We start from the raw sequence: 21,354 nt of genomic DNA, 5'->3' as shown, positions 1-21,354 counted from the left end.
TACCACGAATTGAAAAATGCAGTGGAGGCACATGCTCAACACCTTACAGACAATGAAATAAAGTGCATTATCTCTGATATGGTTGGAGCAGGTATTGTTCAGGAATTTAGCTATTATATTTTAGAAGTGATGGATTACAGTATATACATATAAATTTTCGTCCACTTTTAGGTCACCCGAGTCTCTCAAATGACCTATCCGTTTTTGTTGTTGGGCGCGCGTCGTCCGTCAACATTAAACATTTTTAGCTTCTCAGGAACCGGTGAACAAAGAACAATGCACGCTAACTCTCGATTCCCGCCTACATTTTACACCCACTTCATTCAATACGTATAAATGGCAATTTGGCCAATAAAATGTTCATTATCAATTGATTAATAATTTTTTACCAGTGTCAAAAACTTAAATGCCCCCTTTTAGGACTCTTTTTCATAAGGGGGGTTAAACATTTTATTCATTGAAATCAGGCTTTAAAACATCGCCAGATTTTCAGATTCTAATGGAAGTGGATAAATGACCTTACAATTTTTCCGTATATTTAATTTAAGTAAGATTGATGATTTTATTTGTAATCTGATTTGAGAATGGTAATAAATTGACCATTATTGGAGGGGTTTTTTTAATCTATTAACATATCCCCCCCTACCTGCGAAACAAAAAAAGCTTTGGTATGAATTTGAGAAATAACAATTCACAAAACCTATAAAAAGGAATTTTTGTTTCACCGGGGGGGGGGGGGGGGGGGGAGATGTTAAAATAATGTTTTCCGTTGAATTCAATAGTGAAAAACGCAATTTTTACCAAAATTATAGAGTTATATCTCTTATCTCTCATGGTCAGGGGTTCAGGTGTTAGGGTGGGGCTAGCGCTCTTATATATGTTGCCCGCGTGGCGCACTGGTTAGAGCGTCTGCTCTAGAGTCGCGAAGTAAGGAGTTGATCCTTACGTCGGGGTTCGTATCCCACTGTGGGATGTGGAGACCGGTCCTTCGGATGACCGAGGTCCCGTGTCGCAGTAGGTGCTAGCACGTAAAAGATCCCTCACTGCTCAATGGCCGTAAGTGCCGAGTATAGGACAAAATTTGCAGCTCTCCACCAGCAAGTGGTGGCGTCTTTATATGAGTGAAAAATTCTCGAGAGGGACGTTAAACAACATACAAACAAACAAAAACTATTTATTATATAGTGAAAATGCATTATTTCTTTATAAATCTTCTCTGCTCCTGGCTGCTTCTTCCATTGATGATAAAGTAAAATGCATTATTTCTGTAGTCTTTGGAGTCCAGGTCTTCCAACAAACTATTGGAATTCTGCGATGGGTACTGATTGTACTCCTTTATTAGCCGACCATTTTTTTTATCCTATGCAGCGAAAAATATTCAAAAACTTCTACATGAGAAGAAACCACTTGTATTAACATTGGGTCGTATTTTGGCTGACTTGTTTCATACCAATTGTTAGGCCTTTGTTTTTTCCACTGAATTTGACTACGGAATGTTCAGTCTACCTGATCAATTCATAGGGCTCATGCTGGGTGTGACCGGTCAACAGGGGATACTTACTCCTCCTAAGAACCTGATCCCGCCTCGGGAATTTCCAGGGGTTTGGTTTGTGTTTTATGCCCTCTTCAAACAACTATATTGTTTATAGATTTTTTGAGATCGATCACTTCGTAATCCTCACCTTTTTCATTGAAAACCTTTTTAAGCAATCAAACTAAGTGCATGATTCTTTAAAAATCTTTTTATCTGTCCTTGGGCATTTAACAATCATACACAGTGCATGGTTATGATCTTGAAATCCATGGCCCAAGGGTCAGGAATTCTGGTGTTAGGGTTGATTGTATAGTAAAAATTAATATTTTTTTTTTAAGCAAATCTTCCTCTCTGTCTCGTTTTTTTAGACAAACTAATTGCATATTAATGAATTGCAAGGACGCCTCCTCCAAAAATATGAAAGTCATGGCCTCTGGGTTAGAGGTTCTGGAGGTGGGTGGGGCTTTATTGATTACAATGTATATAGTGAAAATGCATTACTGTCATAGCACTGTCAAATACAAACAAAAATAGATCTGCTAAATGATTTGTTACTAAGTATTTTAACTATTTTACTGAGTCCTGATCATCATATTTCTTTAGATTTTAGACACAATATTTTCTTACACTGTATGAAATAAAGAAAACACAAAAACTGAAATTTAAGTACTATAAAAATACAACGGGATCGGTATTCCAAAATGGATGGTGTAGACTGACAATTGCGGATATGACAGACTGAAGCCTCTTTTGAAGGATTGTTGAAATCACGTACTTAAATAATTTATAAATAATTATTTATTATAAATTTATTCAAATTTCATTAATATCCATTTTAGCTTTCAGGAGTTAAGGATTTGCATTTCTATTTGATTGTTAGATTCTATCGCAGTCTTACTATCACTGGATTGTTTTTTGTTTGTTTGTTTGTTTGTTTTTTTTTTTTTTTTGCATGAACTATATGCCATGCCATAGCAAATAAATAGCTGCTAGCTTTTAGACTTAGTTACATCTTTAATGAAGCTAAAAGCAGGCGACACATGCGTTCCTGGGAACACTCTAGTTCTGTAAGAAATCGGCAAAGATAATTAAGCAGAGATTTTTGATGAATAAAATGGTTTTTTTTAACCTTTCTATAACGTTGACTGTATGTACATGTATGGTCTGCGTTATAAAACATGATGTGATAGGGTAACGTAATGCGCCTTGTACACGTACTCAAAGACTCCGACGTTTTTCAATATCTAAATTGGACATAAAATATATTTACAATAAAATTAATAGCCAGCGAGTTAAACATAATAAATTACAACTATATGGAAATGAAATGAAAAAAAAAACGTGTAAACTTGTCAAGTCGGAAACACTCAGAAGGGTATTGTTGGTATCATACAGACTGTGTCAGGGCCTTGACTCAAGTTCAAAGTCACTAAGAACAAGATGCTTTTACTGGATGTGTGGTCTGAAAGAACATGTGTTAACTTGTCACACAGATAGGTTTGCGTCATAACCAGAGTGTTTCATGGCTTGACGCAAGGTCATCTGGACAAGTTCAAGGTCACGAAATAGAAAGTGTACTTTATTTTATTGTCTTTCTACTGGCGAAGCATTGCAAGTTGATAGTCCCTTACAAGATTATTTATCATATTAGAATATGGCATGACCTTGACTCAAGGTCACTGCTCCAACGGAAGACCTATTCGTTGCTCTTCTCCTTTCTAGATGCCAACTTTCAGACCTCATATCTCGCTCATTTCTCAACAGATTTTGCTCAAATTTTCAGAATTTATAGACGTTAACAAACTCTATCAGAATGTTGTCATACATTTAAAAAGTCCCCTTCCACTTTGGAATTATTTCCCTTTAAATGAAAATATAGGGGGGTTCGTTTCCAGACAAAGGCTTTGAGACTAAAAAAGCTGGAGCAGAAATACTACTGAATTTTAATAATAGAAGCATTGAAGTTGTGCACATCTATTTTTGTTTTTTGATTTCTGCATTCAATATGGCGCTAGATAGGGGTAAAAAATTAGAATGTCTAAAAGTGCGAAAATTTACACATATTTTGCTATATATCTTTTAAACTATAAAAATTTTGTTAAGACATGTAGAATAAAAATTGTGCACAATTTTAAGGTCTTTCATTTTGCACCACCAAAAAGGGGCTGGTCCCTTAAATTAGGAATCTAGGGTCCTTGAAAGTTTTCGTTTTATAACTCAAAAATGGTAAATATTTCGAATATAGCTGTCACTAAAAAGTTGTTCTTTAACATATAATTGATCTCATGTACTTGTTATTTTGTTCGAGTCCTTTTTAATAAATGAGCTAGAAGCTTGACCCATATACAGATAACTAGTTTCATTAGACAAGTGAAGGTGAAATCTTTATGCGCATAACCGAAATAAACTTGCTACAAATGATAAACCTATCCAAAATAAATACTAAATAATTACACTGCGACATTTAAGTCCGGACACGACATAGTCCGGACTTTTAGGTACCCTTTCGAAAAGACATAATTAAAAAATTTTCCTGGATTTTGGTGGGATTTTTTATTCTCATCTCATCTTGTCAATCTTAACTTCTACAATGTTGTAGTTTTCTTATAAACTTCTCCCAAAACTTAAAATCCCATGGGAGAATGGGGGGATTTTTCATCCCACCTGAAATCCCACCAAAATCCCATGGGAGAAAAAAATCTGTGAGGGATATTTCCTCCCATGGGATTTTTTATCCCGTCATGGGATTTTTTATCCCATCATTGGAGAAATAGGATTAAAAATCCCATTATTAGCTATTCATAGGATTTAAAGTCCTATGACGTATCATTTTGGGAATTTTTATCCCATAGGATATAAAATACATGTACCTTGCTATATTGATGTGTGTAATGAAGGGAATGCTTTGTTTGATCACAGTTTATACTGGCATCCATAAGAAAACAATAGGAGGAAACACACAAAACATAGGTAATCAGAGATAACAGGGCCCACCTCAACAAATGTTGTCTTTAAGAAAGGCAAATTTCAACACTAAAACACTAAACTAATAATCTAGTGGTGAGCATTCCTAGATGCAACAATTATGTAATTTTTTTCTGAAGGAGTTTGTGGATAGTTGGGAATGAACTTATCTAAAATCTCTAATCTAGTCAATCATCCAGAAAATGTAAGTCAAATCCAGCATTTCAATCAAATTTTAGAATTTTTATACCTTGATGCATCATCCTTGTAAGTTTAGTTAGATATAGGTATTATAGTTTCTTGGTAATGGACCTGCTCCAAAAACTTTGACCTGTTCACTCATCTGAAATATGTAGGTCAAATCCTGTATCAAAAGCAACTCTGGTAGTGTTCATCAATAAATGACTCTTCAATTCAAAGTTGGTTAAGGTATGGCTTTTAGACACTTTAGAAAGAAACTGCTCCTAAAAACTTTTTATCATGTTCACTCATTTGAAAAATATAGGTCAAATTCAGCATCTGAAGCAAGTCCAGTAGTGTGCATCCTTGATATTTCATCCATACACGTTTGGTCAGAATAGGGTTTATAGTAATATTAACTTTAGAATGAGAATGAACTTGCTAAAAAAAACATTAACCTGGTCTTTCATAAGGAAAAATGTAGTTCAGATCCAGCATCCAAAGTCTGGTAGTGTAAAATCCTTAGATGTGTCATCCGTGTAAGTTTGGTCAACATATAGCATTTAGTTAGTTTAGAATGAACATGCTTCATAAACTTTAATCTAGTCACTCATCCAGAAAATGTAGGTCAGATTCAGCATCCAAAACATGCATCCTTAGATGTATCATCCATTCAAGTTTGATCAATATAGGGCTTATATTACTTGGGAATGAGACCTGCTCCTAAAGTTTTAACCTGCTTCAAAAACATTAACTTGGTCATTCTTTAGCTGAAATTGCAGCATCTGAAACCTTGTCTGGTACAATGAAACACAATAGAAGCATCCTCCATGCATCTCAGATTAATGTACGCCACATAAGTACAAAGTATATTTATAAAGAAATCTGCTCGAAAAATTTTAACTTGGGATGCCGACAATTTCTCGAAATATGACTTAGTCAGTCCCATTCTGGGGACTAAACCAAGGGCCACAGGATTTTTAAAGTCAATTTGAATTTTCAATAAAATTAATATGATCAATACTAAGAGTCACCCTGTGGATTGAATCAAGGGCCAGAGGATTTGGAAAGTTGTTATGAATACACAAAATATGAAAATTAAACTTAAAACCCCCATCCCAGTAAAAAAAAAAAACATATGTTTTGTGGGATTTTGTGTGGTCCTGCTGTTATTCAAAGCTTTTTTTTTATTTTCTAAATATTTCCTACATAAAATTTACTGAGATTTTTAAAGATAACAGAGACCTTATATATCTCATAAAAAATGAGCTTTATTAACTCTCCTTGGATCTCTTAATTAGAAATTGGATGTTCACTAATCCTTTACATCTCTATATGACCGTGAAACCCACCACACCTAATAATTGAGGATTGATGAAATATAAACATTGCACTACATTGTATGATAATGTACTCTTAAAATGCATGCATTTATTGTTAAGTGGATATTTATCTGCTGCATTTACATGCATGTATGTGATGTATGTATATATAGGTCCGCCTGGTCCGGTTCTGTCACACAATGCCAATTGTCATGTATATTTGTTATAATATATATTGTTCTTTACAACTGTTAACTGCAGTTTTGTGCTCAAGAATAAAGTTTTGTCATTGTCATATATGATATATTACGAAAGCCTATTAGGATCAAACTATGGTAAAAAAAAATAATTAAAAGGCGTTATAACGCCTTTTCAAAAGGCGTTATAACGCGAAAAAAGGCGTAATAACGCAAATAAAGGCGTAATTACGCCTTTCCAAAAGGCGTTATAACGCAAAAAAGGCGTTATTATGCCTTTCCAAAGGGCGTTATTACGCCTTTCCAAAAGGCGTTATTACGCCTTTCCAAAAGGCGTTATTACGCCTTTCCAAAAGGCGTTATTACGCCTTTCCAAAAGGCGTTATTACGCCTTTCCAAAAGGCGTTATGACTTACTTAGCCCACCCTGGGGGCTGATTATAATTAGATTTCTAGGAAAAAAGATGTTTAAATGTGTAAAATATTTTCAGTGTTAAACCAACTTAGTCCTTCTCTGATGCCAGACGCTTCTACCAAGGTGTATGGATTTCAGAAATTTTGTTGAAGGCTAATTGCTCATTATACCTATGCAAATACTTTGCCTGTTTTTTACCAAGAGGAGAGAAAAATATTTCAAATTTGACATGAATTTTTAATATGTGGCTAACAAAGCCCAAAGCTGGTTCTGCCTATATCCTGGATTTTCAAAAGTAGAGTGTTGACTTCTCTTAATATGCATGCAAAATGCAAACAACTGTCTGCGAGATGTGCAGGAATATAGAAAATACTATAATTTATAATATAATTTTAAATATTAAAACTATAATCTAAATTTTGCATGAATAAAGATGGCTTTGGTTCAATCTTTCATATATTTACTATTTAAAATAACGCCTTTCCATTTTTAGATACAACTCCTTTTCAGACAGGCCGGTAGTACGAATGTGAGTTAGGGGGGGGGGGGGGGTTGTCCCCACCCCACTTTTTGGGAGAATAGTCTTGCTATAGTTTAAATATAAAAAATCATTAATTGATTGCTTGGTCCCTTAACATTTTGTTGCAGTATGGTTAAACTCGGGCAAGTCATTGCATTTAAAAAAAGTTTTTACCGAAAAATTAGAAAAAGTTTCCCCTCAAGTTTAGGCAGTTTATTTTTTCCGGTGGGGGGGGTTTCTTGTTTTTTTTGTTTGCTTGTCAATTTTATGGGACCCCCCCCCCCCACTTTAAAAGCACGGGCCTGTCAAAGACATAATAATGGCCCTTCAAAAGGCATAATAACGCCTCTTTGAAAGGCGTATTAATGCCTTTTAAAAAGGCGTGATAACGCCTTTTAGAAAGGCGTAATAACGCCTTTTGGAAAGGCGTGATAACGCCTTTTAGAAAGGCGTTATAACGCCTTTTGGAAAGGCGTAATAACGCCTTTTGGAAAGGCGTAATAACGCCTTTTGGAAAGGCGTTATAACGCCTTTTTTAAAAGGCGTAATAACGCCTTTTGAAAAGGCGTAATAACGCCTTTAGGAAAGGCGTAATAACTCCTTTTAGAAAGGCGTAATAACGCCTTTTGAAAAGGCGTAATAACGCCTTTAGGAAAGGCGTAATAACGCCTTTTAGAAAGGCGTTATAACGCCTTTTAGAAAGGCGTAATGACGCCTTTTGGAAAGGCGTAATAACGCCTTTTGGAAAGGCGTAATAACGCTTTTTTTTTCGCGTTATTACGCCTTTTTCCGCGTTATAACGCCTTTTCAAAAGGCGTTATAACGCCTTTTAATTTTTTTTTTTACCGTAGTTTGATCTTTATAGGCTTTCGTAATATATATTGGTAAAAGGACCTTACAGTCCAAAAACAAAATTTGTCTCGCTTTTCCAAAAATTAAGGTAAAACTTTCCTGAGCACATATTGGATTCACTGCTCAAGTCATCAGAAATCTTAATAGCTTATTTACAAATGATATGTACACATAACTCTACTTAATGTATTTAAGCTAAACTTACAATCTATTTTTACAATCTTTACCAACATAATACAACTTATACATGTACTGTACATGTAGTCAATATTTCTCTATTATTTCCACTTTTTAAATTTAAAATTCCAGTTAAAATGATACATAAGTACAGGACTTAATTATTACTAAAATGGTCAATTAGTTTATCAATCAGTTCTTAGTTATAGCTTTCATGCCCACATATATACATAAGGGAAGAATTTAGGTTGTATGACCCCCTGATCACTCTCTACTTTACTTCTGTCATTGGCTTTTGTTAGTTGTTTATATATCATAGTGATAAACACAAGTAAATGTGTGTTAAATTGCTAATGTTTATACTTGCAGACAGATTTTTTTTAAAGATCTAAAATTATTAGTTTCATATCATTTGATACAATCCTTTGAATATCATGAATCCATGTCCTAGGGATTAACTCTAAAAGTAGTGAAAGGGGGAATTTTTGCTTTAAACTGTTTATTTAGATCTCACAATCTTTCACTGTGCACTCTACATATGTATCATAATAAGGTCCTTAATTTGTTCAAATATCAAATTAGAAGTATCAATATGATTAATGATCATGAGCTAGGAATTAGTGTTTTTTACTCTAGTTAAAGAATATTTACACTTGGAATGCACATGTCAGTCAGGAATGATTTTATCACTTTTGAACCATTAAGCCATTTTCAATCTTTGTGTCAATGAACTTTTATTGCAATGTTAACAATGAAATAGTCTTCGTAAATTTTAAAGACTATATTTGTACTTTAAAAATGTAAATGTATCACTTGATACAGAAAGTCATATATATTTCAATTAAATTCTTCTTTAGTATTTGCAAATTATACATGTAAAGGAAAACTACAATTGAATTGTGGATAAGCATTGAATTTTTAACTAGAAACTAATATGAATTGTACATATAAACATATGTAGATCTATAACAGTAAGTGAATGGGGCACATTCATTTATGATTTCTAACTTTTAAAATTCTATAACTAAGTATAATAATTATGTTTTGTTTGTTTGTTGTTTAACATCCCTCTTGAGAATTTTTCACTCATATGGAGACACCACCACTTGCGGGTGGAGAGCTGCAAATTTTGACCTATGCTTGGTACGCAGGGCCATTGAGCAGTGAGGGATCTTTTTTGTGCCAGCATGTATTGCGACGCAGAACCTCGGTTTATACAGTCTCATCCGAAGAATCAGTCTGCACATCCCACAGTGGGATTCAAACCACGACATAAGGATCAACTCCTTACTCTGCGACTCTAGAGCATGCGGACGATTAATAATTATGTAAAACATTGTAAAGTTTACATTATTTTTAAAATGTACTGACATTTTTATATATATACAAATTAAGTCAAAATACATTTTGATTTTGTTCCACTGCTGTGACTTTATGCATATTATATAGTATTTTACTCATGTGGTCATGTTAATTTGATACTGTAACACAAGTTTGATAATTTATTTTTGTTTTTAAATTTAAGTACATGTAAATTACTACAATAATAGTAATAAAAAGAGTTTTGGTTATAAGCAAACAATATTTTTTCCTCTTATGAAATACAAGGTTCAAATGCTCCATTACTGGAACAACCCCCCCCCCCCCACCTCCACCACCACCAACCCCTTTTAAACTCATTGAGAGACTGATGGTCTTAACTTCTGTAAAACATGTTGCAATTGTCATTATTATAAACTGATTGGCTGTATTGTCCAAAGTTATACTCTGAATAAATATAAAGATGCATGCATCCATCTTTCCCTGTATAGATGTCAGACCTTTTTAAAAGAAAATCATTGATCTCCATGAAATTATTTGGTAAGTATTAATTTTGCTATTTTTTCAGAAGAAAAATTATGTCAACAAACCTTAGCTTCTCGCCTATGAAATGACAATGGACTTCTGATTCACTTTAATCACATTATCTTAACCCCCACCCTCTCACATTGGGGTCAATCATTTATGTCAGAGCCGCCATATTTCAACATGGTCAATGTGTTTTCACTTGACAAGGTACATATGTATTTTAAAATGTGTGTTTGGCTGTTTAGGGACAGACAAAGTTTGTTTGTGTGTTTACTTACATGTACATTGTAAAGCTGGTGAACAGAAGCATCTTAGAACGGAACAGCTGATCAGTGAATGAGTGGTCAGTCTTCTGTATTAGGCATGCAAAGCCTGAAGTATGAACTTGTCTCATGTATGCATCCTCCATCAATAATTCATTAATTGTATATTAAATGGTTCTCAATCACTTACAGTGCCACAAGATGTACAGTTTAACTTCGTATTAAATCCATTGAAAAACACTAGAACAGGCTTACTTCAGCTGCCAGTCGGTACACGTGCTTCGAAGTGTCTGATTCCTGGGTGCGTTTGATTGAACGCAAGATAAAGATTACATTTTGAAGAATTTCTGTTTATAAAGAGAAGGATTGGAATACAGTACATACAAGAATAGATATGGGTTACCCCATATCCAAGATATTCGGCTTTTAATTTATTCGAATTTTCATTGTGCTCAGATGATTTCTAATTAAAAAAACTATTTACTGATAAAACGTCAGAGATACTCAAGCTGTAGAAAGTCTACTATACAATGGCCATAAATATCCTAAAATGACATAATATTTAGGCTACTGAGTTTCAACATCTTTTGTTGAATAAAATATGCATGTACTAAGGAAACTGCATGTACATATATAACGTTACATGCGTGTAGTGACTTTTATTATCACAACGTTGCAGATGCCTAAAAAAAAAAGTTTTAATTTCACATAGAACATAGACTAAATATAATTAACCGTATAATTTTAAAGATGTATTTAACGGCTCACTCATTTTCAGGAATATTTAATCCAAATAGCATGTTACAGGCCTGTAGCAACGTTTTCAAAGTGAAGGGGTGGGGGGGTGGGAGCTCCAAAAAAATCCCGCGTACTATGGGCCTGTGCTACATGTGTACCACCATCTAACTTTCCAATGATAGAATCTTCTGTAAAAATTCGAAACAAGTCCAAGCAAAGATCAAAGATAGCCCATTTTTTTAAATAGCAACACTATAGATCTATCAAGGATAGATTTTAATTTATTTTTTAATTTTGTGCTATTAAAGTACTATATCTCCAAGTATAGGCATATGTTAAAGATGGGTCAACAAGAGTAATCAATGAACTCGTCTAGAGATGCATTGACGGCCCTTGTTAAACGCAAAGGAAAGCGCAAGATCGGTTGGGGCTGTGAACATTCCTTCGTCATGGAATAAAATCCGACATTTAACACTTTATATAGATTTTGAATATAGAGACGTTTTGAAGATAAACTTCATTTTGTTTCTAGAAATGTTTTTAATTACAAAAATAGTATATTTTCGTGTTTTTAAACTGAGTAGATCAATGACCTAGCATCGTTTTAGATAACTCAGTCCCTCTAGCCCAGTCTAGGGCTTGAGTAAAAAACCTGCACTTGTTATGAAACTGGTGTATAGCTCCTCTTGATGTCCGTAGCAAATACTGATACCCAGTCTACATGATCTAAGCGTCACTAGCGAACGGTGCACATACCTGTGTTTGCAAGATCAAATAGACTAGGTTTACACACGTGCGAAGATCCTTTCCGACGAGCTCGGCAAATCACGTTGCTTTGCCGAGAAGTTACGATTGCAGGTGTTTAACCATAATAACCATTCCATTATTTAAAAAAAGAGAAGAAAAAAACACACACAGTTAATGATTAACATTCTCACTCAAAAGAAAATATACGGCAATTAACGAACAATAATCATGACAGTTATATAATTGGTGAAAAGATTTATCACTATCAATCGAAGGATGACCTATATATTTTCGTGAAAAAGACTGAGGAGGCAGAGAGCGTAGGAATATGAAAACTTTTTATTTCCTTTTCTGGGGAAAAGTGATTTTCTTAAAATCTTTTTACGTTAATTTTATTTTCTTTAACGTATTAAATATACATCATTATTCTTAACATTTGTTGTAATGTTGTATCTACTGATCATGAATGGAACTATTTTCTTCGGAGCAATTGTGTGAAGAGTACCTGACTTTAGTAATATATCTTGAATAGATAATATGCACTGATCGAATATATTAAAAATTATATATTGCCCCATAGAAAAGAAATCCACTAGTCCTCTATGTATATATTTATATAATCTATGAGCATTAAACCTTCTTCCTTATGTTTTTCCTTAATTAAAACAGACCTGTGGGTACATGTTCACTGGGGGGGGGGGGGGGGCTTTTTATGAGAATAGATTTTCTAAGTTAATTTTCATTTGGAAGCCCCCCACCCACCCAAACATATTTTTGTTGTTTTACGGTCAAACAATGGAAAATCACGGCAAATGGGGATTTTTCATTCATTCTTTTTTTTTTTTTTTTTTTTTTTGTTTGTTTGTTTGTATTTTTTTTGTTTTGTTTTGTTTACTTGTCAAACTCTCTATTTTGAAACACATTGATGCACTACGGGCCTGAAACAGTGTTTTGTATGCCTGTGAGGTATCGTGAATGTGATAATAAATTATGTTTGTCGTTAAAACTTAATTATTGCGATTAACTGATTAATTGCAATTTGGAAGTTCATAATTAGATCTCTTTTTCCCTCCTTATCAAAGTACTTTCGAATCAATGACTGGACTAATTTACTGGATCCGCCTCTGTTCGAGCACCTGTAACCACTCTCCTCTAGTGACTACCCATGTGTGAATATGTACATATATATACTCGGGATACAGCTAATACCTAGATAACAATAGAGGGTAGTCACTGCATGTCTGCAGATGTATATATACACGGCGTGACCACACACGGTCTAATTCATCAGGGCTGAAACAGTGACCACGTTTTGGAAAAGGAGAGACTGAATCTCAAACTCTTTCTTTAAAATGACGCTTTAAGATTTTCAAGTTGATAAAAACGCTTACATGTTCATATTTATTGTTACATATCGTATTAAGTTTTTGAGCAGATATGGATGTTATTAAAACTTTCATTGAATATAGTTTTAAAAAATATGAATACATGTAATATTATATTTATAAAGTAATTCGAATGTACATCCATCATTCATAATAATGAATGGTACAGCTTGACTTTAATCAGTTGGTTGTAGTTGTCTTTGTAAATCAGCGGACACTTTCACTGTTACATGTAGCATAGTAGCTACATGTAGCTGTATGCCGCTGACACCTAACCTTCTTCTTTGACATTTGGCCTATCTGCTGCAATGACCTGATGACTCAGGACTAATTTAACAGTGAAAATACTTCGTATACAAACATGACAAAGTAGTTCTGCGATAGAGTATATATGCATGTTAATGTTAATGTGTAATTAAAAAAAAAAAAAACACAGGTTCTAGAAACTTTACAATATAATGGTTAAAAGTGTCTGCAATCTGGATAACAATTTCTAATTTGAGCAAATTTAGGCAAATTATTTTCATTACATACCGAAAATGAAAACTTCTTTACATTTATTAATGGAAGGATATACACAGAGATTGAATTGTAAAATTTATGGAAAGATATTTATTAAAAATTATATAGATAATTTATTTAAAAATTTACAGTTCAACCCAAGCCTTTATAGGATGACCAATTCTTGCAGTGAAAACAAGACTATACTTATATTATGTTATTTTTAAGAATAATTAAGGAATTTAGGGGACACTCCAAAATTATCAGTTAACTTTAAATGAAGAGTAAATAATTAAACTCACTTTAAAAACAACATGGTTTTTATTGGGTCAAAGAAAACAAATGTCGTGCAGTTATTTTTGTTTTGATGAATTTAATTATATTTATTTAACAAAACGATTAAGAGCAGCCTATTATAATTATATGCAGCTGTATTGTTATAGGATGAAAAATTAAAGGTATAGTGTGTTACTTTGTATTCAAAATACATTTTTCGATCTCTGGAGCAGAAATATTCTTTTGGCGAAATTTTCGAGTGTTTGGTTTTTTGTTTTGTTTTGTTTTTTACAAACACATTCCTATATTGCAAGGGATTATATTTCTTCTCTTGTCAGTGTGTTTTCCATATTTAAGTAACCAGGTAAGATAGTTTCATAACATAACTTTTTAAAAGGTTTTCTTAACTGATATAAGTATTACATAGCATATTAGGTATCACTAAATATTTAATAATGTGAACTTCGAATTAAGTCAATAACAGCCATAGAAATTATTCAGTATAATACCTATGTGTTATTATGATACCAGAAAAGAAATTTGAAAGTTACTGTACACGTTTACATGTACTTTTTGTCATGTACTTTCTGTCAAGCAGTTGAAAATTCGACAGAATGTACAAGGAAAATTACCGTCCATTTTTTTGCCGGTGGTGGTGGTGGTGGTGTGGTGGGGGGGGGGGGTATTTTCTTGTCTGCTTTGCCCTTCATGTCATGCATTTCCTTGCATTAATAATATGTAACTATGTAATATCAAGTGGTCTTGCAATTTCCTTAAAAGAATACTTTAATGATTAACACATGCTTCAAATTCGAAAATTAATTCCATAGTAATAGTAAACTTGGTTTACTAATAATAAGCTATGGGGAAAATAGAGCCGTACTGTTAAAAATCATTTATATTAACATTCATGCGATCTTTTGTATAGTATAAGAATTAAGGTAAGCTGTAGCTCTATAGGTCGCTGATCTGAAAAAAAATTGGTCGGACGACCAGAGAGTATATTTATCGCGCCCGAAAAACATGATATTCTAACATATACTTTTATTTATCCCATAACAAAACATTCCTTATAACCCTTGGTCATAGCCCTTCTGCATATGCCTTACATTGAGAACATCGAAAATTTCACCTTTTTATACTGACATTTTGGGTGGCAGCAATAAATTTGGCTCCGAGAACAATTGATAGAGGTTTAAAGAATTTGGTTAAAATCGGGATTTTTTGGTATTTGGGTTAATAATTCGAGAAAATTATTTCAGAAAAGTGTAACATTTTGTACGGAAGCCCATTTAGGACCTATCAAAAAATATTTTTGAATTCGATATAACGAATTGTCGAATTTGTTATAACGAATTTAATTCGTTATAACAGTTTCTTTGAATTCGTTATAACGAATTTAATCTGTTATAACAAATTTATTGAATTCGTTATCACGAATTCAAAAATTTGTTATAACGATTTTAATTCGTTAAAACGAATTCTCTAATTTGTTATAACGACTTATATTCGTTAAAATTAATTCGACAAATCGTTATATCGAATTCATACATATTTTTCTATAGGCCCCGATTGTTGAATTTGATTTAACGAATTTAATAGCGATTCTCTGTAACCACTTAAACTTCTTTGCCACGCATGGTCACCGATTTTGATGAAACTTTGCACATTATTACAACTTGACACCAGAAACATATATCAAATAAAATTTCGTTGCTATGTGTCTTGGTTGCCATGGTAACAGCCAGAAAAGTTGGAAAAATTGAGATTTTCAGCTACTTTGAATCTTTATTAAGCCTTAATAAAGACTAAGAATAACAAACAAACAATTCTCACAAAAACCTGACACCTTGTTGCCACTAATGCTATAAAGAAACTATTTAGAATTTATCTCTAAGTAAGTGGTAACCATGGGTACATTTGGAATACATTTTAGATGCTGAAAAATGCAGAAAAACGCTCAATATTCACTAATGATAGGTGTTAAATGATCAAACTCAATCAACAACCTAAGAAAAAACAATAAAAATATTTGACCTTAAGTAATTAGGTATTGGCAATATTATTCTAAAAATAACTTTCATGGTTGCCATGGTAACACAGGGTTACCATGCCAAATGTGTTGCTAAGATTGGGTAAATGCTACTATCTTCAGGAAAAACAATAAATTTCATGACTGGCACATATACATCCTTAGGACCTTGCAACACCGACAACATAAGAAAAAATGGGATTAATTGTTACTTTGCAGTGTAACCATGGAAACAATGTACCTGTTGTTTAAAGTGATATTTTTTTGCTGCATTAGGAATTTACTTACCTTTTATTCAAGAAACGTATTATTTGACTCACCTTGAATAGTACTTATCTGGTAGAACTAAAGTTGAATATCATATATTGATAAAGTTTGTTGAAAAATACAACACTGTTGCTATGGTAACCAAGAAGGGGAAATGTTCGATTTTGTTAATTTTATATCAATATTAAACCCTATGTGCCAGCTTTTTGCATCCAGTTAGAGATTAGGTGGCAGTCAAAATTGAAAGTCAGGTTAGTTGTTCATGATTATCAATCATAAAAGTTTTGGGAATCTACATACAAGGGTACGTATCCAAGGAAACAGAATATTTTTCAGATTTTCATGCATATTTTTTCGGCTTATTTCCATAGCAACGCTCTATTTAAAGAATTGAATTTGAGTTTTTTGAAATGTGAAAATTAGGGTCACATGAACGTCTTTAAAAATTGATCATTAGTTATATAAAAATATGCTTTTTAAAAAAGATAGGATTAGATTTAAACACTAATAGAGTAAATTTAAAATCCCTTCTTGGTATTAAAACCATGGCAACCATTGCCAACCTATAAGAAATATCATATTTCTTCCTTGGTATATGTTACAAGGATCCTTTGTCTATTATTTGCTTGCATTTCAACCTATAATTTTTTTTTATTCTTAAGTGTTTGATTTTATAAAATTAAATGAGCAAAATTATTACTTTTGAATACTTTGTTTCCATAGTAACGTATGTAATAGTTGATTTACCAAACATGTTTATCATGCATTTAAGACATCAGGCCTACAACTTTCAGAAACAATCATTGCCACTTGTTTGCTTTGCTGCAAACGTTAACTGTGGGACGCTGAACATGTTGAAAAATGCCATTTTTCAAACTTTAGGACAGGTTGCCATGGTAACCATGACACGTAGCAACCAATTTCTGCCTGATTTGAGTTTATGGTATCAAAGACTTTTATCATAGAGAGTTTGGAGAAATTCTGAGACTATGCGTGCCACAGCTCCTATATAAAAGTTCAAGTCGTTACAGAGAATGGCTCTTAATTCGTTACAACAAAATTTTGAATTTGTTATAACGAATTAAATTTGTTATAACAAATTTTACAATTCTTTTAAACGAATTTAATTCGTTACAACAAATTTCTGAATTCGTTATAACTAATTCAACAAATTTGTTATAACAGATTAAATTCGTTATAACGAATTCAAAGAAATTGTTATAACGAATTAAATTTATTATAACAAATTCTACAATTCGTTATATCGAATTTGAAAATATTTTTTGATAGGTCCTAAATGGGCTTCCGTAATTTTGTGCATAGTAAAGTTTTTTTTTTTTTCAGTGGGTTGCATTTGTCAGTATTTTTATTTTCGTAGAGCTACAGTTCTGCAGCATAAAATTCAGGTATAATTGTTAAACTGTGAATTTAAAGCATGAAATTATAACATTTTTAATAAACATGTTAATATTTTCTTAACAATCACAGCCTTCGGTAGATTTTTTTTTTTCAATATTACATGTACTGGTCTTTCCATAATGATAGTTACGCAATATAAACAGGGGACTGCAATTGTCAGTAGACGTGAAGCCGAATTCTTGAATATACGTGCGACTGTCGGACGGAAACTCTATAAGGTTACAGGTTACAGCCCCGGGGTGAATTTTGCAATTGATTTTCAATCAAAGGTGTGAACGGCTGGAGGGATCGATACAATTTATCCATACGATATACAATCTGAATTTTTAATCCTTTGAACATGTTGAATGTATGACAGCGTATCCCTATTTACTATTTCGCAATCATAATGCATTAATATTTTGCATTATGGAAAGAAAAATGTTCATCAAGAATAAACTATAAAATTATCAATCGAAATTTGCATTCTACGACATAATAATTCATTTAAGAGAAACTGCTTTTAAAAAATCATGAAAATTAAAACTAAATCATTGATTATTTGGATTCATAATACTCCCATATTTAATTTCGATTGTCTTTATAGGTATTAATGTTTTTTATTTAAAAAAAAAATCAAGGATTACATTTGTACGATACAAATGTACATGCAGTTTGGTTTGCTGAATGAAAACATGAAAAATTATACCTGAAGTGTAAACAGGTAAAAGACCAATTCTTTTTATTATAATAATATATAGTCTATTATAATCTATGTACATGATGTATATAAAAAGCTTATACTGTAGAAAATATTCGACCCCCTTCTATATTGTCATCATTGCTTCCAAGAATCAACCGGGTAAAATTAAAAAAAATCCGATGGCGTACACGTTTTAAACATAGAATATTGAGGAGGGAAATGAACATGGAGATGGGGTGGGTAGGTAATGTTAAAAACCCGAATTTTATCAAGTCACTCCAGATATAGCAATGCACGGCCTGATTTAGAATCGCCCAGGCGTGATTTTTTGTTTTCCACATCTCGATCAGTCCCTCATAAATAGCTTTCATTGCAATTTTTCTATAAAATAATAATAAAATAAAATAAAAATAGATTATTAAATAAGAACTACAAAAAAAAATGAAAATGTACGGGGAATTATGTTACATAATTTATACATAAATTAAGGAAAAACCATAAATAGTGACGTGTTTATTTTCTTCTTTTTCAATAAGTATCTTTACTATAGGCCTATGTTCCGTTAAAAGATCGCAAAATCCGTGTTTTAGTGCACACTTATTCCAAGCCAGTAGAGCGCTTTAAAAATCACCCAGATCCTCTTCACGCACAAGATCATCATATCCAGAGAAAGATGCTGATGAAAGTGAAAAAAATGAAGTTTATTCTAAAAAGGTTAATTCATGCAAGTTTTAAATCAGTCTATATTTGATTTAGCGTGTGTGAATTACTCTATTAACAACACCAACGGGTCCATTCTGCTGTCATTTTTGGCAGTGAGACGGGGGCAAGTTCACATGCACATGTCAGCATGTAACCACTGGTAACTGAAGTATATAAGTATAGTATAAGCATACTATTGTCAGTTCTCATACAATCTTAGATTGAATTAGCTATATTGCTTTAATAAGCTATGCAGAATAGCTTAAGCTATTTCGACCACCACATTTTATCTTAAATATGTTTTTTTTTTCTGTTGAGCATGTACTATACAAATAAGTGGCACTTTAATACAGTGAAAGTATTCAATCCTGAACTCCTCTGAAAAGAATACACATATTTATGTAAATAACTTGTTTCTTAAGGCCAAGATTTAATCTTGATATGGGAAGATAGTGACCACTCTATATCTTGAGAACCCTTTGCTTGACATACCTCATATTTATAAGTACATTATTTTCTTTTGAGGAGTAAATGACAATTATAGATTTTGAGGTCCCAAAGTCAAAGATCAAGGGTCAAACTGGACATAAGAATATTGATCGCTCAATATCTTAAGAACCATTTACTTGACAGAAATCACACTTGGTATAATGGCATCTCCTGATGAGTAAATGACCACTGCAGATTTTGTGGTCACAAGGTCTAAGGTCAATGAACAAACTACTTTAGGCATAAAAAGATATTTCCATTCAATATTTTGAGAACCATTAAATTTTGCATGATAGACATTTAATTTTTATAAAATAATACCCTTTCGAGAATAGATGCCCACTATATTTTTAGCTCTTCTGAGCCAAAGGCTCAAAGAGAAAATGCTATGGCCATTTGTGCAGTGTGTGTAAACTTTTTAGAATATGGGCCATAATTCAAGAACCCCTTGGCCAATTATTGACAAATTTGTCACAGGGTATCCTTGGCCCAAGGGCTTCCATTTATACTAAAACTAGTGTTGTGACCCTTAAACAAGGGGAGATAATTAGGTAAATAGAAACAAAAGTACTGGCTGCTAAAAAATCTTCTTCTGAAGAACCACGGGCAGATTATCACCAAACTTATACAAAAAGATGAAACTATTTTGTAGATTAAAATTTGCACAGGGAATTGCCCTGGGGCAAAGGGCATGGTCTCAAGGTCACTTCAAAGTTGACAAAAAATTACATTTTATTAAAATGTTGATATTTTGCTTACTATAAGGACTAGGATCATCAAATCTTGTCAGTTGATGCATCTAAGGACCTCATATCATGTTGACTCAAAAGCAGGACACAGTGACCTACTTTTTTCAATTTTTTGGCCATTCTTTTTCAAAATGATTTAGAGGCATATTTTGAACAATTTAAGGCCTATGATCATCAAACTTTGTCTGTTGATGTATCTTGGGTCCTCAGAGTACGTCAACTAAAAAGTAGGTCACCTTGACCCTTTTTTTAAATTTTATGGCTAATCTTTTTCAAAACAATTGAGGTCATTAATTCGAATACTGAGAGGTTTAGAATCATTAAATCTTGTAAGATGATGCATCTTGGGGCCATAAAATATATTTATTAAGAAGTAGGTCACAGTGACCTACTTTTTGAACTTTCGATTTCAAAGCGTTTAAAAGGCATAATTTGGACATTTTAAGGCCTATGATCATAAAACTTTGCAAGTTGATGCATCTTGGGTCCTTGAAAAACGTCAACTGAAATGTAGGTCACCGTGACCTACTTTTCAATTTATATGACTATAATTAAATATTTCGGGTACTAATTGGCTAAGAATCATTAAACTTTGTTAGTTGATGCATCTTGGGTCTTCGGAGTAGGTTGACTGAAAAGTAGGTCACTGTGACCTACTTTTTAAATTTATAGCTTTAATTAGATATTTTGGGTACTAATTGGATTAGAATCATCAAACTTTGTCAGTTGATGCATCTTGGGTCTTTGGAGTAAAACAACTGAAAAGTAGGTTACCATGACCTACTTTTGAAATTTTAAGGCTGTATTTAATATGTTTGGGTATTATTTGGCTTAGAATCAAAAAAATTTGTCAGTTGATGCATCTTCGGTCCTCGGAGTAGGTCGACAGAAAAGGAGTCACGGTGACCTACTTTTCAATTTTACATGACTGTAATTAAATGTTTCAGGTACTTATTGGCTTAGAATAATCAAACTTTGTCAGTTGATGCAGCTTGGGTCTTCGGAGTAAATCGACTGAAAAATAGGTCAGCATGACTTACTTTTTAAAATTTATGGCTTTAATTAAATATTTCAGGTACTAATAGGCTTAGAATCA

The 21,354-nt window shown here is 32.9% G+C and overlaps 1 protein-coding gene across 1 annotated transcript in view; it reads left to right on the top strand.

The window, feature by feature from the left end:
- LOC133190964 (cytochrome P450 1A2-like) overlaps positions 1–21,354 on the top strand; it is a 90,652-nt gene that overhangs the window by 30,461 nt on the left and 38,837 nt on the right. The window contains exon 3 of the mRNA XM_061326646.1: positions 1–91. This exon is cut by the window's left edge and continues 27 nt beyond it. Within this exon, the coding sequence (XP_061182630.1) occupies positions 1–91 (91 nt within the window). The remainder of the gene's footprint in view (positions 92–21,354) is intronic.

Source organism: Saccostrea echinata, unplaced genomic scaffold, assembly GCF_033153115.1.
Source record: "Saccostrea echinata isolate AGI-Se365-2 ecotype Australia unplaced genomic scaffold, CSIRO_AGI_Sech_v1 ptg000001l, whole genome shotgun sequence".
NCBI classification, from domain to species: Eukaryota; Metazoa; Mollusca; class Bivalvia; order Ostreida; family Ostreidae; genus Saccostrea; species Saccostrea echinata.
The sequence above is the reverse complement of the archived record's forward strand: the minus strand, read 5'-3'. Positions and strand labels throughout refer to the sequence as shown.